General features: G+C 31.7%; 2 protein-coding genes across 2 annotated transcripts; both read left to right on the forward strand.

The window, feature by feature from the left end:
* The first annotated feature begins 683 nt into the window (after window positions 1-683).
* LOC149165462 (BTB/POZ domain-containing protein At3g50780-like) lies at window positions 684-2,060 on the forward strand. Its single transcript, XM_089429818.1, has one exon. The coding sequence runs from the start codon at window positions 684-686 to the stop codon at window positions 2,058-2,060; it is 1,377 nt and encodes a 458-aa protein (XP_089285944.1).
* A 12,835-nt stretch (window positions 2,061-14,895) lies between these two features.
* LOC149165463 (BTB/POZ domain-containing protein At1g63850-like) lies at window positions 14,896-16,158 on the forward strand. Its single transcript, XM_089429819.1, has one exon. The coding sequence runs from the start codon at window positions 14,896-14,898 to the stop codon at window positions 16,156-16,158; it is 1,263 nt and encodes a 420-aa protein (XP_089285945.1).
* The last annotated feature ends 10,706 nt before the right edge of the window (window positions 16,159-26,864 follow it).

A 26,864-nucleotide genomic window follows, 5' to 3' on the forward strand; every position in this document is an offset into this window, starting at 1 on the left:
GAACATTATATTTTAAATCTAACATTTCTTGATAAATACCGTAAAAACCAAAACAAAAAAATAAAATTATGTGACAACAAAAAAACCCAAATTCCAACCCTACTAACCATATAAAAAAATATTCTCGAAATCACTAACCATAAAATAAAATTATAATATTCTCAAATTTACTGACATAAAGCTTGATAAACATCATTATTACATGTACTATATATTCTCAAAATCAACGACCATATAATTTTGTTGAATGATAATTTTCTAATCACATTTTTATTCGGTTAATTTATTATGAGAATATTACATTTTAAACCTAACATTTCTTAATATATATAGCGTAAAGACAAAAAAAAAAAAAGAAAAGAAGAAAAGAGGTTAAAAAAGTAAAGTTAAAAAAAATAAAGTTAAAAGATATGTTTAAAATCACTAACTATAAAATAAAAGTATAATATTCTCAAATGTACTGACATAAAGCTTGACATACGTTATTACTATTTTCAAAATGACGAAAATATAAAAACCGTGTATCATATTCAAAGCTTGAGTTTGACGAACATTGTTATTACGTGTACATGAAGTAAAGCCACACACAATAACAGTGATTCTTTCTTTATCCACTGATAACGACGGCACATGCAACTTGCAAGCAAAGCAATAGTGATGTCCTAATTATTCGCACAATAGTGATGTCCAATCAACCTGCAGTAACACTGCCGATTAGATTATCACATCAAAAGAGACGAGACGCCCAGAGAGGGGTTCTTGGACGGTGTTTAAGAATGGTCACTGCATTCACAGGAAATATGGAACACAAAAATCGTAATACGGTGCATGGTGTGTGCAAAGATATTGAGGCCAAAGTGTCATTGTATTTGCAGAAAGCAATGGCTTATAATCAGCCACTAAGGTTTGGAGACGAGAATACAGCCGACGTAAGATTAAATATAATCGATTCGGCTGGAGTGGAGCATCCAGGAAATGCTCTTTTACTCCATTCTCAAGTGTTGAAGAAGGCTGAGTTTTTCGAAACCAAGCTTTTCCAAGGTGGGTCTTCGGCTAAGCGGCCGTTGGAAATGAAGGTAACATGTTGTTGCCATCCGGAGAGCTACATCAAATGTATTCAGCTAATGTATTCTCATGATACAGAGCAACGCTTTAATTTCTCCAATGTAGATGAAGCATTGACTATCTTACCAGTTGCTTCTGAAGTGATGTTTCGTGATTGCATGGAGTCATGTATGCGATATTTAGCTGCTGTGCGCTGGAGTCGTGAGCAACAAGCCCAGCTTCGCGTCCTGTTGTCATCCTTGAACATCAATGCATTGCCTGATTTAGCTGCTAGACTTGGTATGAGCCAAAGCAAGTCAGATTGCGAGCATTTAAAGATGGTGACAGAGTTTCTACAAGAATTGCTACAGATGGCTTACCATAGAGAAGAGCTTCGCAGCACTGTGGAGCAACATATATTTGACTACTGTACGTTAAATACGTCACCAGCTATTAAAGATGTGTGCAGACATGCCATTTTGAACCGGTTTAAGGCAAATGTGAAAGCCATTAAATCTAAATCTGATGAAAGTTCTATGGAAGCGGCTTGTTCTGACTTGTCTTGGCTACTGAGCGTCATTCGGCTTCGCGATGCAAAATTGTTCGAAACTGTGGTCAAAGAGTTTTGTGAAGATCCCGATCTTCGCAATGCAGTATCTAGTGGAGCGGTACAAAATTCTTCTGCTGCAATTGGTATGCTTAACATTTTAATTAATATCATTTTGGAGCCGATGGGAAATGGAGAGATAATTACTCCGACGTCATTCCGTGTTGATTTTCTTACCAATTGGACTGATACAATGGTGAAGCTCATTAATCGTTTCTCTTATGAATCGGTAATAGAGTTATTGGAGAAAGGTATTATTAGAGTAGCGGAAACCCTCCCTTTGGTTGAACAAAAACGGATTTTCAGTGTTTGTCAAGGCATTTTCACCGAAAATTACAAGAGCAGGAGTGGTCTCTTCACATGGTGGGCCGAGAAAGTGCACGATGCCATGATCTTAGACCAGCTTTGATATAACTAGCAAAAGGCACCATGAAGATGATGATTCAGTAGGGACAAAGTATATATATATATATATATATGCCATTTTGGCTTTTACACACTTTGATTGGCTTTTTTTGTAATTTATAGGGTGTAAGAGATCTTCATGATCGCCGCCCGTTATTATTACGGTAGCCGTCTTAAATGTTTTGTTTATGCTGGATTTAGTACGCAGTTTGATTATGCTGTACAAATTTTTTATATTTTTGAGTTATTTCGTAATATCCAATTCTATATACATATTCAGAAAAATGGTTATCCAGTTCTCGTTGACTTGGGCTGGGCTGTTGTCTATCTAGTGTTTTTGGTGAAGGTTGGCCTCTCATGTAACTTTTGATTCTCGCTCAATGAATAGCAAGATATAACTTTTTAAAGCACGAAAACAACCATCTTTTGATTGTTTCTGATTTATATTAATTTCAATTTGATAATATATTTTTTATTAATTTTAATTGGATAATATTTTTTTATTATTTTATGATATTTGAGTAAGATATAAATACATTTATAGATAGCAAATAAAAAAGCTTATTTTTTTTTAATTTTTATTGGACAATTTTGTGTAAGGTTTTATTATTGGTATTAGTTTTATCCTATCCCAAGGAGTGCCTTAACAGCGCACCCATTCACCATCAATCCAAAACCCTGTGGGCATTGGTATTAGTTTTATTATTTAGGTTCAAATTTTAGATTAGCTTAAATTTTCTGTTTCCTTATGTAATATATTTTATTTTTCAAATTCATGGTTAATTAAGGTTTTAGTTTTAATGTATTTTATTTTTCAAATTCATGATCAATTAAGGTTTTAGTTTTATTGTAAATTAAGTAGTAATGTATTTCTAATGTTCACATTTTAAATTAACCAAAATTCTAATAATAATTTCTAAAATTTTAGTTTTAATGTATTTTATTTTTCAAATTCATGGTCAATCAAGGTTTTAGTTTTTATGTAAATTAAGTAGTAATGTATTTCTAATGTTCACATCTTAAATTAATCAAAATTCTAATTTATTCCCTCTCTTCTTTGGAGGTGTCATCGGTTCTATGCACTTGTCACGTGTTTTGTGCATATGCCATTATTTTTATTCTTGTCTACTTGCCATCAATGTAGACCACCATTTCATTGCCTTCATTGATGGCCTTCTTTCCATTGCTATAGAAGTTGTTTGAAGTTTGTTATATTTTGTGCTTTATGTGATATGATTCCGGTGTGAGCAATAGTTTTTCTCTCCTATATCTCTCTCATCGTAAACAGGGTTATTAGGTTGCTAGTAGATTGAACTCTACTAGGTTGCTAGTAGATTGAACTCTACTTTGAGATGCTAAAGATACTACATAGCCGCCTCTTTGCAGTTTTGTTAAGACCCTACCCTTGCCATTATAGTGGTTGCGGGTAAGGCCCTAGTTGATTTTTGAAGGGATAAATCCAAGCAACCACTATTGGCATGTAGCCTATTCACAACATTGTGTAAGCAACCATTTAATTTTGATATTTTTAAAAATTTGAATTTCTGTAAGTTAGTGTGTGTATTTATGGAGTTTTGGAATTCGAGTATATAAGTTTTCATAATTAATCATAATAATAATGCATATATATTTTTAACTTAATGTATGATATTTTAAAAATTTCAACATTTTAAATGGACACTACATTTATTAAGAATAAATAAAATTGAAATGATAGAAAATAATATAAATGTGGACATTTATAAAGTTAAAATAAAGGTAGTCCTTGCAAATTATTATTGAAAAAATATAAAGCATAATAAAAAATGATCATTTGGTAAAATAAAAATTAATGCATTGAGAGTCATTCTATAGCCTTCCTTATATGAAAGAGATGGTATGACGTAAATTACATTAAAAAAGAAATTACTTGAATAAAAATAATAAAATATGTTAATAATTTAAAGAAGTCACTAGTTATTAAATATGGGTGCATGCATCTCACATTCAATTGGGTTAATGCAGACGTTAAGGATATTAAACTTAAATCTGATGAAAGGTCTATGAAAGTGGCTTGTTTTGACTTGTTGTAGATGGTGAGCGTCATTTGGCATTGTGATGCAAAGTTGTTCGCAGCAATGGTTGAAGATCTTGATCTTTGTAGTGTAGTAGTTGGTGGAGTTGTAAAACATTTCTTTGATGCATATGACGTGCTTACCATTTTTAATTGAATAGATTTTTAAGGCTATGACAAATGGAGAGATAATTACTCCAATTTCATTCCGTGTTTATTTTCTTATTAATTGGGCTGATACAATAGTTAAGCCCTAAAATTGTCTCAACTGTTTTTTTTTTTCCAAGGAAATATCTTGGTTGATCCTCCTAAACTGATGATATCCTGTTGGATTATTGGTAGAGCCTAACCCTGAATGCTTCGAACAGAATTGATCCTATAACCTCCCATTACAAGGTGCTTTAGCGATGGGAACTAGACCAATTGAGCTATAACCCTCGAGGCTTGAATTGTCTCAACTGTTACAATAAGAAATTAACAATATTTTGAACTGCACTAGAGATAGGTATTATTGGCATAGGTGAAACCCACCCCTTAGTAGTATCTTTAAATGATGGGCTGAGAACCTGCAAAACGCCATTACCTTACACAAGATTTAATCAAACTCACAAAATGTACCATGAGGAGGAGGCTTCACTAGCGACAAAGTATATATGCCATTTTTTCTTTTACCCACTTTTGATTTGTTTATGTTTGTAATTTATACAATGGGATTTAATCTACCTTTATGAAAAAGATTCCCCCCAAGGCAATGTAGTTACTATAAGCATCTTTTGATTGTATTGATTTATTTTAATTTCAGTTTGATCATACAATTTCTTATTATTTTATAACATATTATTTAGGATATAAATAAATAGTAATAAAAGAAGTTATTCTTTGAAAGTTTATTGGATTATTTAATCTGAAATTGTATTACTAATATCATTGTAATTATTTTCATCTCGGAATTTAGATTATTTTTTCCCTGTAATATATTTCAAATTACAATGTAATAATGTAATTTTTCAGTCTTCCACGATTTTAGTTTTAATGTAAGTTACAAAGTAGTAATGTATGTCTAAAATCCAGATTATAGGTTGACTAGAGTTTTTATATAATTTTCCACCTGTTTTGTGCACCTTCCATATCCCTCTCACCCCGAACAAATTATTAGGTTGCTACTAGATTGTACCCTACTCTAAAATGGGGAATCCATTGCTTCTACTAGTGGCCCAGCCCCTACCCCTACCACTACAATGGTCATGTGTAAGGCTCAAACTAGTTGATTTTTGGAGGGGTAAATTCAATCAACCAATATTGGCATGGCATGTTGTTTATTCGCATCCAGCTTTTGCATTTATTAGAGTGTCGTTTGTTAAGGTATTGTTCCATGTGCTTTTTATTTTAATTCATGATTATTTTAACAACATATTGACATTGTTGCAATTGCATGCGTGCAAATCATATTAAATTTTGCACTACAAGAAAAAAGGACATTGGTGAGGGGAAAAAAATGTTACCATAAGCTCATTGGTGACAGTCAAAAGACCCTTCGTCACCAAAAAATGAAAGTCACCAAAAGTATAGGTGTTGTGGTGACATTCAAAGTCCGTCACCAATAATGATTTATAATGATGAATAGCGACCGTCACCATTTCATATGAGCAATGATGAAGGACCATAACCTCTATCACAAAAAACTAAATGTCACCAAAGATGGCGTCACCAAAAGTATAGGTGTTGTAGTGACATTCAAATTCCATCACCAATAATGATATATAATGACAGATAGTGACCATCGCCATTTCATATGAGAAATGGTGACGAACTATAGCCTCAGTCACCAAAAAATGAATGTTATCAAAAGTATAGGTGTTATGGTGACATTCAAAGCCCGTCATGAATATTGATTATAATGAGGGATAGTGACCATCACCATTTCATATGAACAACAATGATTTATTGTGATGGATATTTCATGGGCGTCACTATTGGTGCATATATATGGTGACGTCTGTTGACCATCACCAAAAGTAGCATTTCCAGGAGTATAGGTGTTGTGGTGACATTTAAAGTCCCTCATGAAAAATGACTATAATGACGGGCATCGATTGTCACCATTTCATATCAACAACAATGATTTATGGTTACGTACCTTTGAGGGTCAAAAATATTGATCTGTATATATGGTTGTGTTCGTTGACCTTTACCTATTCATATTTTTTTGAAGGTCGAAAAAGGTCAGCAAAGCTCATTGGTGATGGTCAAAAGAGCCTCTCTCACCAAAAATTAATTGTCACCATTCCATATGGATGTCAAGACATGATGGAATCGAATAACCGACCTCCTGCTTATAAAGCAGGTGCTCTTCCATTGAGCTAGCACCCTTTAAAGAATTAGACTTCTAAAAATTAGATCTTGAAGCTTCATAAATTGTAAGCTCTACAACTTTCAATAAATTAAAGTCTCAGCAATATTTTACTAAACAAGCAAAGCAGCATCGAAGTTTCATGTCCCTACCTAATGGTTATGGAGGTTATGAAAAGTGAGTGGATGGAAAAATAGTTATGTATAAGAGAATCAATATGTTATAGGTTGAGTGAAAGAAAAATCTCAATGTTGTTGTTGTTTGGTGTTTAGATATTTGAATGATATCTAAACTTCAGTGCAAATGCAACACAGATCTCTGGAAACCCTGAATCATACATACATACATACATACATACATACATACATACATACATACATATATCTATATATATATATATATATATATATATATATATATATATATCCCCTTCACATAAACAAACATGCAATTTGGAATTTCACAAGTTTGCACTCAAAACATGACAACAGCCAACAAATAAAAAAAATGACTTGGACAAAAAGCAATAACTTCACCTTCATTCTTGAGTTGCTTCTGTTTATTTGAATTTGACTTGTGACATTATTTATCTGACAAGCAATCAAAATCATCACTAGTTTTAAATTCATCCAACACAGACTTTGGATATCCCACTGGCATATGCATTTTTTTTGCCATGCCTGAAAACCATGGAGTTCCCTGTTGATAGTAGAATAAGATGTGTGCCTACTGCTCAAGAAAACATCCCTTATTAACCATTTTTACATGACAAAACCCAAAGAGAACACAATATCAGCGTACACAAAATCCCCTACTCAAATATAATCGTAACTTAACTAAGAAGTCTCAAAGGTGTTCTTAATTAATAAATTTTGTATTTGGAAATTTTGTTTCTTTAGATTTAAAAAAGACTATGTTGTACAACACTTCTATCTATTTATCCAGACAATTATATCATATCATATGTCACACAGTAGAAATCTACAGTACAAGTAAAAAGAAAAATTTGCTGAAGAAAATGGATTTAGAAAAGAGATTTGAAAATTATGCCTTTATTTACCTATTTCAAGAAATATTAATTAACTATTTTAGGGGTTTGACCAGGATCATTAGGTCAAAATTAGCCGTTAGCATTATAGCTATTGGAGTCTCTGCACACTCTATTTAATCAGGCTAAGCCGGATCGGTTCTTCAACTTGTCCTGACGATGAACCACACTGGTTGGTTCGAAACGCGTCGACAAAAAAAGTGGTTATGTGATTTTGCCGAAGATTATCTAAACAACTATAAGTTTGTCATCAAATCTTTAATTAGTTTAAAAACAAACTAGTTGGAGTTTGAAAATCAAAATAATTCATAGGAAACGAACAAGACAATGTCCAAAGTTGCTATTCATACAAATAGAGCTAGAGCCACTATTGTCATTGCAGATAACTGAAATTTGGGTAGTGGTCTAATAGTTAGAGCTTATTTTCTCGGAAGACTCATCAATACCATCGTTTTTTTCCACGGTCTATTGTGTCTCTAGATCTAGATCAAATAGCTTGCTATTCTCAAGTTCTACCTTTCAAGTATTGATTTCTAGCTCACCTTTTAAAACACAATTCTACCTCTCCATTAAAAAGGTAAGCAAATTTTTTGTTTAAAGAATTTTGTTTCAAGTTTTCAAGTTGGGAGTAATTAATGAAGTGAAGTGAGTGTTTAATTAAGTCATGTCTTTTTATGGTTACATAAATGTGGTTGTGTAGCTTATGTGTCTCTTTTGAGGCATACAATTTATCAAATATTTATTTCATCTACTTTGTCTCTACTATTGTTCTGAAAAGGTTATTGACAAAAGCATATTGTTGAAACTAGAGTTGTTTGTATTTTATAACTAATGATTTTATCCCTTGGATTTCACAGATTAATTTCTGTGGTTTTTTCATATATACATCATATTTTACATCTCACCTCATGGGCCTAGCAATATAGTAATGTCAAACTTACAAAAGAAAAGGTTTTCAAAATCAGAAAAGAAAAAGAATAGTTTTTTCAACGTATCTAATATGGTATACCGTTACAAAATTAATGTATTTAGTAGGCTCCATATTTAATGACCAATTTAAAGATATCAGGAAAAGCAAATCAAAAATAACCTATTCAACATTATTCTTACTAGAAATTAAATCCCAACCATGTAATTGTTATAAACACTCTCGAAGTCATCATAAAGAAAAACATTTCAAATTAGAGAACATGCAAAAGTGGAGAGTGGTACCATCAAAGGTTGTGTCTGGTACACGACATACAACTTCCTTGAAATAATTTGCAATAAACATACGTTGATTATCTTTGCCTATCTAGATGCATTTTTTCTTTGCCTATAATTTCAAAAGATGAAGCATGAGTCTTCTGATGCATACATACTCTTTTGGGCCATAAATGCACCATGAAGTTTAGGAATGGCATCTAGCTCACATTTCAGCTGCCAACAAAAAAAAGGTATTATTATTAATGAGCGCCAAGTGATAATGAAACAGAAAAAGAAAAGCAATCGAAAGAAAATTTTCCATTCCCTGATAGAGACATTTTCCATTGCCACATACTAAGTCAACAACACCATCAATGTAACAGTTTTGAAAATAATGCCTCCCACTGTCCTTTAACAAGGTGTCCTGATATCCAAGAAATATGAAATTGTAAAATGCAGTGCAACTGTCTCCCGAAACCCTCAACGCCACACAACTTGATCGTTCGCACTCTCATCACCCAGACCATATGAATTCTGCACAACTCTATTTTTTTTAACGTAAAGTCATCTCATGATTTACTATGATTATAACTAACTACTCCGTGGTATCAACTTATACTAGGGATCCCAATGTTTTTCTAGCCAACTTATACTAAGGAGCATCGTCGCCTCATAGTAAGTGGATGGACAGATCAGCTAGCCATCCTTTCTCACTCAGATACTAGGGATCCCAATGTTTTTTTGATTCTTGCATTAAATTTTAATTTTGTATGTTTAGATATTAATAGTTTGAATGTTGGATAAAAAAACCACATTGTTACATATGGAAATCCAACTAAATATTGCAATGATCATGATCGTGTTTAGATTAGCACTCTTTCAGAAATTAATATGAGAAAAAAATAAAACACTTCTTAAATTATTCCTTTTGTTTTGCAATATTTATGCCGATAGGAATTCTTTTTTAATCAGTTCACTTTCTAGTTTCATCTACCCATTTCATCTGCCTCTGACATCTGCCATATGCTCTTTTACCAGATTAAATGACATCTATTTGATTTAATTTAACGGTGGCGCCATTCTCTGCATGCAATGGTGCAACCAAAGCATCAAGTGTAGGATGTTGTGAAAGAGTTATTGACATAGAAATGGTCTTTTTTGTGATCAATTGTCTTATCAAACCATCTCTCTGATTGATTGAAATGACCCAAATTGCGTAGGCAACGCCCAGTTAATTCAAGAATTCTTCGTACAGGGTTCTCACAACGTCAATTAAAACATCCCCACACTTAATAAAATCAAACTTGATAATAAATATATAAATCAATACAATTCAAATGATTCATGGAAAATGTGGTCACTGCATTTTACACCTTTATTAGGATTGCAGTGATTACAAAATAATATTCAAGCCATTTCGAGCAATAAAATTAAATAATTTCAAAAAGTAATTTTTTTTTTATAATGTATAAATTGAAAAATATATTTTAATTTTTGGTCAAACACCAAATTAATTCACTGTCAACCCATTATTGATTGGTGAATATTCAAAGCCAAGTGGACATTTAGGGATTAATAAGTGATTACAAAACCACCCATTAAGCACAACGAATAAACCACGCGGATAAAATATTATCAGTAGTAGGTACCCTCCCAGGTTCCAACCAGAATGTGGACGCCTAATAAACCCGAAGTTACTTTTGAGCCATGAAAATCAAAACGACTTCAAACCATGAGGGTGAAGTTACCTTACTAGACAAATTGAATGTCTATAGATGTTGTATGCCAGAGTTCAAACATTTGTGGCAACACAATTTCTTGAATTCATCATATATTGTCCCAATTACAACCAAGAATTAAGACAATTCAAACATTATGCAAATGTTTGGTGCTGGGCCAATTAGCATCACTTGATTTGCATGTACATTGAGCTCATTCGGATTACGAAGTGAGTATATCAACTATATCTGGACATATCCGTGATATTTGAACGCACCCAAATCCATATGATTGCACAATGAAGTAATGAAAAGAGATATAGATCCACTCGTTGAGAATTTGGTTTAGAGAGTGCGATTAGATTTATTTCAATGCAAGAATGTGGAGCCTTTAAAATGCTCCGATGAGTTCATTCAATCAAAACCATTACACATTAGTAATAGTTTCAATAAATTCTAGAAGTCATGTTGGATTTTTTCTTCTATGAAGACTGAGTTGAGGTTCCAAAACCACACTAGCTTGGTCTTAAGGTAATTGATTGCACTCTACTTCTCAGACCCATCTACATTGTAAGGATCAATCATTGATTCACTATTTCTGGATAAAGGATAGAAGGCAAATTCCAAATTTAATAGGTTATGTATCCTTTATAACCTATGGCAAGAGGTTTTTATATATCATTCCATGAGGAATAAAATTTCAAGCCCATGGCCATAAGAATTGAGAGCCAACTCATCTTTGTGATAGAGAGATTTGTTGTTTGGCCAGCAATTTTTTTATAACCTGTGAACCAACAATCATTTGTCTCTACAACCAATTTCTATAGCTCTACAATCATAGTCTGTGAAGATTTGATGCAAAAATGCTATAACCATGGTTTTGTGTCTATAACCTATGAAGCTAATTTTACCATCAATTCCAATCAACACAAATTCCTATACAGACTTCATCCTCAATTACAATTGTATATACTCATTGGATACTAATTTCTACTTTTGTTTCGATGAATTAAGTCGATATGCATCAATGTTGAACTCAATTTTAAATGATTGATGTGTTGGACAGAGGCTTCACCATTGGTTCCATATAAACGATGAACTATGTATAATTTACATCATCAATTTAGATGAATAGCTCGCTATACAAAGAAAAGTTCCCCCAAACTCGACCTTGAACATAATTCCTTTTCCCTATTCCATAAAACACAATACTTTAATGTTGCACTTCCATTTGGATGTGATTCGACCCAATTTTGCTTACAATTGACAGGTTGAATGGATAATATGTATTATGCAATGAATGGATAATATGTATTATGCAATTAACACCATACGTTGGCACATTAATGCAGAGACATTGAACTCATAAAACTAGGAATAAGATATACCAATTTAATTTATCCAAACTTTGTACAAACTCTATACAAGAATTCTGTAAATTAATAATTATTATATGGATGAATTACATGTAAATTTTTGGAAATCGTTATGCTTATTACAGATTCCGAAAATATCCTTAAATCTGAAGAATAACAGAAGGATCAATTATTTGATCTCTTGACAGTCAAATTTCAAGATATTTCTGGAATCTGAAATCAACATAAATTCAACACAATTATTTTGATATTACTATGTTACTATGATTTTTAATATATATATATATTAAAAATCATGTAAAACTCAATTTAAAAATAAAACCATCATAATAATCTCCCACATCCATTTCCGAAAAATAAAATCATAGAATACTCGTAATATACGCAATATCACTCATATAATGCTTCAGTTTGACACACATATTATCAACAAGTGTACCGCAAATTCTCAAAAGCACTCACGTAAAGCTTGACAAACATCACTATTACATGTATTATATGAACATTATATTTTAAATCTAACATTTCTTCATAAATACCGTAGAGACCAAAAACAAAAATAAAATAAAATTATATGACAACAAAAAAAACCCAAATTCCAACCCTATTAACCATAAAAAAAAATATGCTCGAAATCACTAACCATAAAGTAAAAATGTAATATTCCCAAATTTACTGACATAAAGCTTGATAAACATCATTATTATATGTACTATATATTTTCAAATTCACCGACCATATAATTTTTATTTAATGATAATTTTTTAATGAATTTTTTATTCGGTTAATTTATTATAAGGATATTACTTTCTAAACCTAACATTTCTTAATAAGTAGCCTAAAGATAAAAACAAAAAAAATAAAGTTTAAAAAAATGTTTAAAATCACTAACTATAAAATAAAAGTATAATATTCTCAGATGTACTGACATAAAGCTTGACATACGTTATTACTATTTTCAAAATGACGAAAATATAAAAACCGTGTATCATATTCAAAGCTTGAGTTTGACGAACATTGTTATTTTTTTTCCGAAGGTGGTAAAACCTATCAACTCAGGTGTCAAACCAACAGTGAGGACAGCCATCTCTGGCTGCTATCCGCGAATGCTGGGTTTGACTCATCACTGTTAAATAGGAAAACCACGCCACCTGGCATAACCCTGCTGGTGGTCCGTAATCGGGAGCAGGCTCTCACTCCTGCCAGATGCCTCTGGGTCTTGGGCCGTTAACCTGTTTCCTTACCTCCGAGGAAGACGAGCTCTTAGCCAAGCAGAAGCAGTTTGACGAACATTGTTATTACCTGTACATGAAGTAAAGCCACACACAATAACAGTGATTCTTTCTTAACGACGGCAGAAAATTGATAACGACGGCACATGCAACTTGCAAGCAAAGCAATATGTCCTAATTATTCGCACATTAGTGATGTCCAATCAACCTGCAGTAACACTGCCGATTAGATCATAGTTAACGAATTCGAATTTGAATTCGATTCTTTACTGAAAAAATTTCGATTCTATAAAATTTAATATGAAAAAATTCGACATTATACATATTACAAATATATATATATTTTCTAATATGAGATTTATCTTTTTTTTTTTTCATTTTTTCATAAACCTTATTTATTGTAAATTAAATTTTGCCATTTTATATTTTTTTGTAATACAGAAGTTACTGTTTTTCTATTTTTTTTATAAAAGTTATGGATTTGGAAGCTTACCATTTTATATCTTTTATAATAATGAATTTTGCCATTTATAATTTTTTGTAATATAGAAGTTACTATTTTTCTATTTTTTCTGTATAAAAGTTATGGATTTGAAAGTTTACCATTTTATATGATTTATAATTTTTTCTAATATTGATTTATCTTTTTTCTATTTTTTTTATAAGATTTATCCATTTAACACTTAAATTTGTCAGTTTATAACTTTTTCCAATATAGAAGTTATGATTTTTATTTTTTTATAAGAGTTACCAATTTGCAAAGAATTTACTATTTTAGAATTATTTTTAAGAGAAAGTTATCTTTTTCTTTGCAATTTGTCATTATATAGAAATCACTAACTAGTTATCTGTTTAAATTTCTCTGTTTATAATTTTTTCAAATATAGAAATTAGGATTTTTGTTTTTTATAAAAGAGGTACCAATTTGCAACCAATTCATTATTTCATATTTTTTGTTAAGATAGAAGTTATCTTTTTTTTAGTTGCAATTATATAGAAATTACTAACTCACCTCTCATTTAAAACAATTGAGTCACATGATGCCTCCTAAATATGTATCGGAGCTATTTATATTATTTAATGTCAATGACAATATTGATTCATTTTTAATTAAATTAATTATTTAATAAAAAATTTACATTTTAGTATTAGTAATTTATTTTAGATTATACCATGTTCTGTCATAAAACAATTTGTAAATAATATATAATAAAATATCAAAATCAAATTAAAATTAAAATAATCAATTTTCTAACCAAATTTCTAACAATATTTAACATTTATAGAGAAATTTGATGGAAATTGTTTTTTTTTAATAATATAAAAATTATTATTTATTTTTTTAATTTTTTTATAAAAATTATTATTTATTTTTCTCCAATTCTTTTATTAATCCTTTAAAAAAATACCCTAATAATTTTTTTTATAAAAACTAAAAAAATACACGCATTAAAACTTAAAAAAAATAGCATTAAAGCTAAAAGATCGCTGCATTATTTTTATACTGCGTTATTTTATAAAATGTATTTGAAAAACTCTATTTATTTCTTCTGTGATTTTATTCAGGGACGATTTGTCAACGTTCCTATCCATGATTACACAGAGCCCTAGCTTCATTGTTCTACACAGTCACACTGTTGATCAGCTCAACCGGAGCAGCACCGTAGACGCTGGATATATACTGATATAAAGCTTTGACCAAAATCGTTCACCGCTGACCTGTACCGAATTGGAAACTGACGAATTATTCGTAGTACCGAACCGAATCATCGAATTTCCGAATTCTTTTTGCCGGTACGGCCGAACTTGGTAACTATGGATTAGATTATCACATCAAAAGAGACGCCGAGAGAGAGGTTCTTGGACGGTGTTTAAGAATGGTCACTGCATTCACAGAAAATATGGAACACAAAAATCGTAATACGGTGCATGCTGTGGATATTGAGGCCAAAGTGTCATTGTATTTGCAGAAAGCAATGGCTTATAATCAGCCTCTAAGGTTTGGAGACGAGAATACAGCCGACGTAAGATTAAATATAATCGATTCGGCTGGAGTGGAGCATCCCGGAAATCCTCTTTTACTCCATTCTCAAGTGTTGAAGAAGGCTGAGTTTTTCGAAACCAAGCTTTTCCAAGGTGGGTCTTCGGTTAAGCGGCCGTTGGAAATGAAGGTAACATGTTGTTGCCATTCGGAGAGCTACATCAAATGTATTCAGCTAATGTATTCTTATGATACAGAGCAACGCTTTAATTTCTCCAATGTAGATGAAGCATTGACTATTTTACCAGCTGCTTCTGAAGTGATGTTTCGTGATTGCATGGAGTCATGTATGCGATATTTAGCTGCTGTGCGCTGGAGTCGTGAGCAACAAGCCCAGCTTCGCGTCCTGTTGTCATCTTTGAACATAAATACATTGCCTGATTTAGCTGCTAGAGTTGGTATGAGCCAAAGCAAGTCAGATTGCGAGCATTTAAAGATGGTGACAGAGTCTCTACAAGAATTGCTGCAGATGGCTTACCATAAAAAAGAGCTTCGCAGCACTGTGAAGAAACATGTATTTGACTACTGTACGTTAAATACGTCACCAGCTATTAAAGATGCGTGCAGACATGCCATTTTGGAGCAGTTTAAGGCAGCTGTTAAAGCCATTCAATCTAAACCTGATGAAAGTTCTGACTTGCATTGGCTACTGAGAGTCATTCGGCTTCGCGATGCAAAATTGTTCGAAACTGTGGTCAAAGAGTTTTGTGAAGATCTCGATCTTCGCAATGCAGTATCTAGTGGAGCGGTACAAAATTCTTCTGCTGCAAAAGGTATGCTTCAAATTTTAATTTTTAACATTTTGGTGCCGATGGAAAATGGAGAGATAATTACTCCAACGTCATTCCGTGTTGATTTTCTTACCAACTGGACTGATACAATGGTGAAGCTCATTAATCGTTTCTTTCGTACTGGATCGGGATTAGAGTTAGTGGAGAAAGGTATTATTGGCGTAGCGGAAACCCTTCCTTTGGTTGAACAAAAACGGATTTACAGTGTTTGTCAAGGCATTTTCAGCAAAAATTCCAAGAGCACGAGTGGTCTCTTCACATGGAGGGCCGAGAAAGTGCACGATGCCATGATCTTAGACCAGCTTTGATATAACTAGCAAAAGGCACCATGAAGATGATGATTCAGTAGGGACAAAGTATATATATATATATATATATATATATATATATATATGCCATTTTGGCTTTTACACACTTTGATGGGCTTATTTTTGTAATTTTTTACGGTGTAAGAGATCTTCATGATCACCGCCCGTTATTATTACGGTAGCCGTCTTAAATGTTTTGTTTATGCTGGATTTAGTACGCTGTTTGATTATGCTGTACAAATTTTTAATATTTTCCAGTTATTTCGTAATATCCAATTCTATACATATTCAGAAAAATGGTTATACAGTCCTCGTTGACTTGGGTGGGCTGTTGTTTGGACAAGATTGGTTTATTGCCTATCCGGTGTTTTTGGTGAAGGTTGGCCTCTCATGTAACTTTTGATTGTGGCTAAATGAATAGCAAGATACAAGCACGAAAACAACCATCTTTTGACTGTTTTGATTTATATTAATTTCAATTTCATAATATACTTTTTATTAATTTTAATTTGATAATTTATTATTATTATTTTATAATATATGAGTAAGATATAAATAGATAATAATATTATTTTATAATATATAAGTTAGGATATAAATGGATAGTAATAAGGAAAATTTTGACGATAAAAATTATTTTGAAGTTTAAATTATTAGCTACTCATTTTTATAAAAAATGGAAATTGACTTTTTTTTTTGGGTAAAAATCTTGGAAAATTAGCTTACTTACCAATCTTAATCTCTAAAATTCTTCATAAATAGCAAATAAAAAAGTATAGTTTTTCTAATTTTAATTGGACAATTTTGTATGAGGTTTTATTATTGGTATTAATTTTATTATTTTATTTCATATTTTAGAGTAGCTTAAACTTTCTGTTTTCCCATATAATATATTTTATTTTTCAAATTCATAGTTAATTAAGGTTTTACTTTTAATGTATTTTATTTTTCAAATTTATGATTAATTAAAGAATTTTACTGTAAATTAAGTAATAATGTATTTTTAATGTTCACATCTTAAATTAACCAAAATTCTAATATAAATTACTAAGGTTTTAGTTTTAATGTAAATTGAGTAATAATATATTTCTAATGTTCACATCTTAAATTAACCAAAATTCTAATTTATTCCTTCTCTTCTTCGGAGATGCCATCGGTTCTATACACTTGTCACGTGTTTTGCGCACCTGTCATTATTTTTATTCTGGTCTACATGCCATCCATATAGACCACCATTTCATTCCCTTTATTGATGGCGTTCCTTCCATTGCCGTAGAAGTTGTTTGAAGTTTGTTATATTTTGTGCTTTATTTGTTATGATTCTGGTGTGAGCAATAGTTCTTATCTCCAATATCTCTCTCGTCGTAAACAGGGTTACTAGGTTGCTAGTAGATTGCACTCTGCTTTGAAATGCTAAAGACACTACTTCATAGCCGCTTCTTCTACTAGCAATTTTGCTAAGACCTCACCCTTGCCATTATAGTTGTTGCGGGTAAGGCCCTAGTTGATTTTTGAAGGGATAAATCCAAGCAACCACTATTGGCATGTAGCCTATTCATAATATTGTGTAAGCAACTATTTAATTTTGAGATTTTTAAAAATTTGGCTTTCTGTAAGTTTGTGTGTATATATATATGTATAGTTCTGGAATTTGAGCATATAAGTCTTCATAATTAATCATAATAATAATGCATACATTTTTTTAATTTAATGTATGATATTTTAAAAATTTCAGCATTTTAAATGGACACTACATTTATTGAGAATAAATAAAATGTAAATGATATAAAATAATATAAATGTGGACATTTATAAGGTTAAAATAAAGGTAGTGGTTGTAAATTATTATTGAAAAAACATAAAGCATAATAAAAAATGATTATTTGGTAAAATAAAAATTAATGCATTGAGAGGCATTCTATAGCCTTATATGAAAAAGATGTTATGACATAAAATTATATAAAAAAAATTACTTGAATAAAAATATGTTAATAATAAAATATGTTAATAATTTAAAGAAGTCACTAGTTATTAAATATGGGTGCATGCATCTCACATTCAATTGGGTTCATACAGATGTGAAAGCTATTTAACTTAAATCTGATGAAAGGTCTATGAAAGTGGCTTGTTTTGACTTGTTGTAGATGGTGGGCGTCACTTGGCATTGCGATGCAAAGTTGTTCACAATAGTGGTTAAAGACTTTTGTGAAGATCTTTCTCTTTGTAGTGTAGTAGTTGGTGGAGTGGTAAAACATTTCTTTGATGCATATGATGTGCTTACCATTTTTAACTGAATAGATTTTTAAGGCTATGACAAATGGAGAGATAATTACTCCAATGTCATTTCGTGTTTATTTTCTTATTAATTGGGTTGATACAATGGTTAATCCCTAAAAATGTCTCAACTATTTTTATTTTTCCAAGGCAATATCTTGGTTGATACTCCTAAAGGGATGATATCCCGTTGGATTATTGGCAGAGCCTAACCCTGAATGCTTGGAACAGAATTGACCCTATAACCTCCCATTATGAGGTGCTTTAGCAATGGGAACTAGACCAATTGAGCTATAATCTCGAGGCTTGAATTGTCTCAACTGTTATGATAAGAAATTAACAATATTTTGAACTCCACTAGAGATAGGTATTATTGGAATAGGTGAAACCCACCCCTTAGCAGTATCTTTAAATGATGGGCTGAGAAATTACACAATGCCATTATCTTACACAAGATTTAATCAAAACTCACAAAATGTACCATGAGGAGGAGGCTTCACTAGTGACAAAGTATATATGCCATTTTTTCTTTTACCCACTTTTGATTTGTTTATGTTTGTAATTTATACAATGGGATTTAATCTAGCTTTATGAAAAAGATTTCCCCCAAGGCAATGTGGTTACTATAAGCATCTTTTGATTGTATTGATTTATTTTAATTTCAGTTTGATCATACAATTTCTTATTATTTTATAACATATTATTTAGGATATAAATGAATAGTAATAAAAAAAGTTCTTCTTTGAAATTTTATTGGATTATTTAATTTGAAATTGTATTACTAATATCATTGTTATTATTTTCATCTTGGAATTTAGATTACCTTAAATTTTTAGTTATTTTTTCCCTGTAATATATTTCAAATTACAAAGTAATAATGTAATTTTTCAATATTTCACGATTTCAGTTTTAATGTAAGTTACAAAGTGGTAATGTAAGTTTCCACCTGTTTTGTGCACCTGCCACTACTCTACCACTATTTCATAGACTTTATCAATCACCTCCCTTCCATTGCCATAGAAGTTATGTAAAGTCTATTACATTTTTCAATTTAATACTTTTTTGGGCTCTACCTCTATATGATATGATTCTAGTGTGATCAATACTTTCTATCTCCCATATCCCTCTCACCCCAAACAAATTATTAGGTTGATACTAGATTGTACCCTACTCTAAAATGGGGAATCCATTGCTTCTACTAGTGGCCTAGCCCCTACCCCTACCACTATATTGGTCATATGTAAGGCTCAAAATAGTTGATTTTTGGAGGGGTAAATTCAATCAACCAATATTGGCATGGCATGTTGTTTATTCACATCTAACTTTTGCATTTATTGGAGTGTCGTTTGTTAAGGTATTGTTCCATGTTCTTTTTATTTTAATTTATGATTATTTGAACAACATATTGACATTGTTGCAGTTGCATGCATGCAAATCATATTAACTTTTGCACTACAAGAAAAAAGGACATTGGTGAGGGGCGAAATATGTTACCATAAGCTCATTGGTGACAGTCAAAGGACCCTTCGTCACCAAAAACAGAACGTCACCAAAAGTATAGGTGTTGTGGTGAAATTCAAAGTCCATCACCAATAATGATTTATAATGATGAATAGCGACCGTCACCATTTCATATGAGCAATGATGAAGGACCATAACCTCTATCACTAAAAACTAAACGTCACCAAAGGCGGCGTCACCAAAAGTGTAGGTGTTGTGTGGTCTAAAATGCGGATGCAAATTAGAGTTTAATTTAATGTCAACCCGGGAAGGTAAACTTAGAAGTGCTTATCTGAAATATATAGATCTAGAAAGATTCCTAATTTGTCTAAGATCTTAGAGTCCCCTTACAGGAACATATTCATTAAGATCTCTCTCAATAACTAATCAAGCCTAGATCTAACAATTGTTTGAGATCTATGATTCTCTTACAAGAACATATTCTACAAGATCTCTTCCAAAATTAGATCATCTAATTAGAACTTAAAAGCGGAAATGAAGTAAACCTAGATCTAATCATTGTATGAAATCTTATGGTTCTTTTACAAAAACACTTTCAAATAAGATCTTTCCAATATTAGAACATTTAATAAAACTTGAAAGCTGAAATCAAACAAAAACATAAAGTAAATTATAAACAAATAATCATGCAAGTGAGGCCATGGGGGCCCTCCATAACTCCACTAGCACACCACTTCAATGGAGACTCAGATGTAGAAGCAAAATTGAAGTATGATCCTTTATTTCAAAATCTTCATTACAAACCAACTCTAAGATTACAACTCTAAGCTTCTAAGATTACATACTCCAAAATTCTAAGATTACAAAAACTTCCAGATTACAAATGGAGGAGATTGTACTCCTATTTATACAATGGGATGAGTAACAAGCTCATAATGATCATCCACTAATCTCTTTTTAGTTCCATAAATATCGCAACCATTTTTAACTGCTTTCCCATTATTACAAAATATGATCCCACAAATCTCTCTAGCATTTTTAACTACTTTCCCATTATTACAAAATATGATCCCTTTGAATCCTCCATAAATCTCTCACATATCTTGGATAAGATATGCCAACCAAATCCTCCATGATTTTCTCCTTAGGAATAGGCTTGCATAATTATCTCCTTAATTTGGTGGAGGAGATATTAATTCTTCACATATTTCCTACACATCACAAAACTCACATATTCTTGAGATATATATAAAAATATGTATATTTTCTAATATTTAATCATAAATTCACTTGTAATACAAAAATGAATAAAATGGAAAATACGAAGGTCAAACCCAAATGTATTTATGAAAATGATATGATAAAAGGTTAATGGGATGATGAAATGTAAGGAATAGTGAAGAAAAAGGTGGATGAAAATATGAAATTTCTGAGTCCCAACATCCTCCCCATCTGAACTTGTTGCATGTCCTCATGCAACCATCCCTGGGTATCTTTAAGAACATTTGACATCTTAAACAACTTTGGCTTTACATGATGAAGTCTTTAATAATGAAATTTTCCAGGATATGTGAAAGACATGAGTAACAACTTACATTTTCTTATGGTTGGTTCTTGTGTGACAACCATGAATACAAGGAATGTTGGTTCTTGTGTTAACAACATTCATTTCATTTTTTGTTCTCTTTCCTTCAATAATAATGTAAACACTCACTGGAAATCATAAGCTATCAATGTGCATAAGAAAGCCCTTTTGTAATATTAATGAAGCATGCCAATATTACGTATGAAGCAAAGTGCAACAAAGTATCATTGGAAAATAAATGTTGGTGAATGGTAAATGAGAAAAAATGGAGTGATAGTGGTGAAGAAATGGAATCATGGAAGTGAATATGTAGCATGGTGAAGAAATGGAATCATGGAAGTAAATATATTTCTCCAATGGAGTGATAGTGGTGAAGAAATGGAATCATGGAAGTGAATATGTAGTGTGGTGAAGAAATGGAATCATGGAAGTGAATATAGTTCTCCCCCCCCCCCCTCAACTGAATTGGTTGAATGTCTTCATGCAACTTGACATGGCTCATGAAAGGAAATGTAGCATGGTGAGGGAATTTTCCAAAATGTTCAAGTTTAGCATATAAGGAATTGCATGATTAAAGATTAGAAAACAACATACCTCTACTTACCCAAGAATGATGAACTATGCAAGAGGAATTAGCTGTTGCTGTTGCTGCTGGATCAGGAAAATGTGACTGATGTTGTTGTTACTGGATCTTGGGAAATGAAGGAATCTGAACTGCGGATGCTGAATCATGGAAAAGATAAATGCTAAAAGTGGAACTTTGGTACTCTCATAGATCAGAATTCATGTTGTTGTAAGTGCTGAGGGAGTCATGAAAAAGTGTATAGTCTTCACCTGCTACTAAACTTCTTGGTACAATTCTAATCATGCGAAAGAATGTGTCAATGTAGAGCATGAATAGAAATCATTGGATTACTGGCCATTGATGTATGCCATTAACCAATGTGAGGCAACTCACCATTGATGTCAATGAGTGCCAAGGTACCTGAGTACATCTTGCGAAGTGCGAATGGATGTGTTGAGGTCGAGCCACTTGTAAGATCTAAAGATCAACAGACATTGATGTATTCCCATGATCATCAGCGAGAGAACTTGCCATTAAGGCATGCAAGCCTCTAGGTACTCAAAAGGAACTCTAGTCTATTTCCCAGATAAGATGCTGATGTCGATGTGGAAAGACTTGTTGAAAGGTGGGCCTTAAGGAATCCCACATCAGTCAACGCGAGTTTGTACAAAAGGATTTGGTAGGACTATAAATGGAAATAACTCTCGGACAAGCAGTGTCGATCAGAATGGCGAGGAAAATAAGGCAATGTAATCATGGAAAGGGAATGAGTTCTATTAAAATGGAAAACTATATGTAAGGAAATGGATGTAAAGAAATGCATGGTGTATGAAGATGAACTGTTGCTATGAAAAATGGATATGGAAATGTCATGCTTTATGGATTTACAATTTGTGGAATTCAAAATCTGCTTCAAAAAGGGAGGTGCAAGGTAGTGGTTGTGGAGTTGGATTTGTCTTTAGAATTTTTCATGAATTGTAGTCTTTGGAAGACCAATTGTCGTCACAATGTAATCTCCTTATGATCACTTGATTATCCTGTAACCTGTAAAAAAAGAACTTGGCAGAAAGAAAACATAAGTGTTTTCAAGAAGAAATGGTCATTTCCTTCATGATTCTTATGCAAAAATTTCGCACCAAATAAAACATATTAAGGACAATCAAAGTGTTGAAATTGACTTAATCATGATATTAAAATCAATCTATTCTTAAAAATAACCATGAAAAGTAATAATCCCTGTTTGGGTCAGATGAAATATACTCGGCAAAAAGATTGGCATTAGAAAGATCTGTTGTGGTTTGCATATTAGTATGTGATATAAAAGCATTCAATATGAATATTTAATGCCAACTTGAAGCTATTGAAACAAGATAATCATCATTTATAGAATCCTCCAAATGTTTGAAATTTGTTTCCAAGTGTTCCATTATTTATTTTCAAACCTGCATGAATTTTGTGAGAAATTTTTTATTTTTTGTTTTTTAAATAAAGAAAAACAAAAGAATGAAATTCATTTTTTTTTAATAACAATTTGGTATTTATTTTGAGTTTTTTTTTTTTTTTTTTTTTTTTATATATAAGAAAGAAATCAACAAAAACAAATTCTATTAAAAACTAATATAGAAAATTTCTAAACTAACACTAAAATGGATTTTTTTTTCCAATATCCTAAAAAACCACACAAAATCCTCTAGAATCAATGAAAAATCTAGCTTTTTCTCTAGAAAAATTAGGAGAAGATAATGCAAATGCCAAATCTCTCCAGGATAAGTCAAATCCAATTTTTTTTATCACTATGTGGGAATTTTTTTTTTTTTTATTATTTTTTAAAAAAATCTAAAATTTAAAAAGACTAAGTTTTATCTAAAAAAATTTTAAGATGATTTTTCACTCATTCACAAAATTATTTATTGTCGCATTGCAGATTAGTTCTCCAGCAAGAGTATGTCTATTTGAAATAAATCAATAGATTTTTTGATCTTCCAGATCGCACGAAGCGTGGGAAGAGAGCATACAAATCTCTTGATTTTTTTTATTTATGCACGTTAGCGAGGATGGATAAAACACAATTAAGATCTGCGACAAAACCTTGCATTATCTACACTCTTTCTGCAATGTCACAGGGGCATTTAGACTCTCAGAAGACAAAGGTTTCTGATAATCAAGCTCCTGTCTCATCTATGATATAGAAACAAGACATAGAAATGCAAAGATGTGCCACTAAATTTATTCATGATGATTTATTTTTTTGAAAAAAAAACTAAAAAATTCTAATGATAATGACTTCTAATGACTTCTAATGAGATCTCATTTTTATTTTTCTAATCTATTCTATATTAACTTAAAAGATGTTTTATTTTCTAAGTAAAAGAATGCTTCCAATGAAGCCATCTACGGACTAAAAATTCGAACATGCTCACATCAAGATTTAAAAATTTACATTATGTTTTGCAAGTATGTGAGAATCATGTCTTAGAGTTGGCTCAAGGTTATTGTCCTTGCTCTCCAAGAAGTACCTGTTTAACATTGTTAAATTCATCATCCGTAGATGGATTAGTGAGAAATGGGGAGTTTAAAATAAAAACTAAATTTAAAATAACTATGTACGAAAATAAAAATGCTCCAAACTTTGAACTCCTTTATGAACCTGTTGTCACCAACTTCCACAAATTAGTCCATAAAAACAAATGCATAAAAACAATTACTAAATCCTTCTAGTTGCACTTCCCCGGCAACGGCGCCAAAATGTGTGGTCTAAAATGCAGATGCAAATTAGAGTTTAATTTAATGTCAACCCGCGAAGGTAAACTTAGTAGTGCTTATCTAAAATATATAGATCTAGAAAGGTTCCTAATTTGTCCAAGATCTTAAAGTCCCCTTACAGGAACATATTCATTAAGATCTCTTTCAATAACTAATCAAGCCTAGATCTAACAATTGTTTGAGATCTATGATTCTCTTACAAGAACATATTCTACAAGATCTCTTCCAAAATTAGATCATCTAATTAGAACTTAAAAGTGGAAATGAAGTAAACCTAGATCTAATCATTGTATGAAATCTTATGGTTCTTTTACAAAAACACTTTCAAATAAGATCCTTCCAATATTAGAACATTTAATAAAACTTGAAAGCTGAAATCAAACAAAAACATAAAGTAAATTATAAACAAATAAGCATGCAAGTGAGGCCATGGGGGCCCTCCATAACTCCACCAGCACACCACTTCAATGGAGACTCAGATGTAGAAGCAAAATTGAAGTATGATCCTTTATTTCAAAATCTTCATTACAAACCAACTCTAATATTACAACTCTAAGCTTCTAAGATTACATACTCCAAAATTCTAAGATTACAAAAACTTCCATATTACAAATGGAGGAGATTGTACTCCTATTTATACAATGGGATGAGTAACAAGCTCATAATGATCATCCACTAATCTCTTTTTAGTTCCATAAATATCGCAACCATTTTTAACTACTTTCCCATTATTACAAAATATGATCCCACAAATCTCTCAAGCATTTTTAACTACTTTCCCATTATTACAAAATATGATCCCTTTGAATCCTCCATAAATCTCTCACATATCTTGGATAAGATATGCCAACCAAATCCTCCATGATTTTCTCCTTAGGAATAGGCTTGCATAATTATCTCCTTAATATGGTGGAGGAGATATTAATTCTTCACATATTTCCTACACATCACAAAACTCACATATTCTTGAGATATATATATAAATATGTATATTTTCTAATATTTAATCATAAATTCACTTGTAATACAAAAATGAATAAAATGGAAAATAAGGTGAAACCCAAATGTATTTATGAAAATGATATGATAAAAGGTTAATGGGATGATGAAATGTAAGGAATAGTGAAGAAAAAGGTGGATGAAAATATGACATTTCTGAGTCCCAATAGGTGTTGTAGTGATATTCAAATTCCGTCACCAATAATGATATATAATGACAAATAGTGACTGTCGCCATTTCATATGAGAAATGGTGACGAACTATAGCCTCAGTCACCAAAAAATGAATGTCACCAAAGGTGGCATCCCCAAAAGTATAGGTGTTACGGTGACATTGAAAGTCCATCACGAATATTGATTATAATGAGGGATAATGACCATCATAATTTCATATGAACAACAACGATTTATTGTGATGGATATTTCGTGGCCATCACTGTTGGTGCATATATATGGTGACGTTCGTTGACCATCACCAAAAGTAACATTGCCAGAAGTATAGGTGTTGTGGTGGCATTTAATGTCCCTCAAGAATAATGACTATAATGACGAGCATCAATTGTCACCATTTCATATCAACAACAATGATTTATGGTTACGTACCTTTGAGGGTCGAAAATATTGATTTGTATATATGGTTGTGTTCTTTGACCTTTACCAATTCATATTTTTGTGAAGGTAGAAAAAGGTCAGCAAAGCTCATTGGTGATGGTCAAAAGAGCCTCTCTCACCAAAAATTGATCGTCGCCATTCCATATGGATGTTAAGACATGATGGAATCGAATAACCAACCTCCTACTTATAAAGTAGGTTCTCTTCCATTGATATATCACCCTTTAAAGAATTAGACTTTTAAAAATTAGACCTTGAAACTTCATAAATTGTAAATTCTACAACTTTCAATAAATTAAAGTCTTGGCAGTATTTTACTAAACAAGCAAAGCAACATCGAAGTTGCAGGTCCCTACCTAATGGTTATGGAGGTTATGAAAATTGAGTGGAGGGAAAAATAGTTATGTATAAGAGAATCAATAGGTTGAGTTGAATACTCAATTAGAA

The sequence above is a fragment of the Pinus tabuliformis genome, chromosome 5_1, assembly GCF_031772625.1.
Source record: "Pinus tabuliformis cultivar Carrire ecotype Pingquan chromosome 5_1, CPIR1, whole genome shotgun sequence".
In the NCBI taxonomy this organism is placed as follows: domain Eukaryota; kingdom Viridiplantae; phylum Streptophyta; class Pinopsida; order Pinales; family Pinaceae; genus Pinus; species Pinus tabuliformis.

Bases quoted from the DNA above. Each gene is read 5' to 3' on its own strand.
- LOC149165463 (XM_089429819.1), top strand. From the start codon at position 14,896: ATGGTCACTGCATTCACAGAAAATATGGAACACAAAAATCGTAATACG.
- LOC149165462 (XM_089429818.1), top strand. From the start codon at position 684: ATGTCCAATCAACCTGCAGTAACACTGCCGATTAGATTATCACATCAA.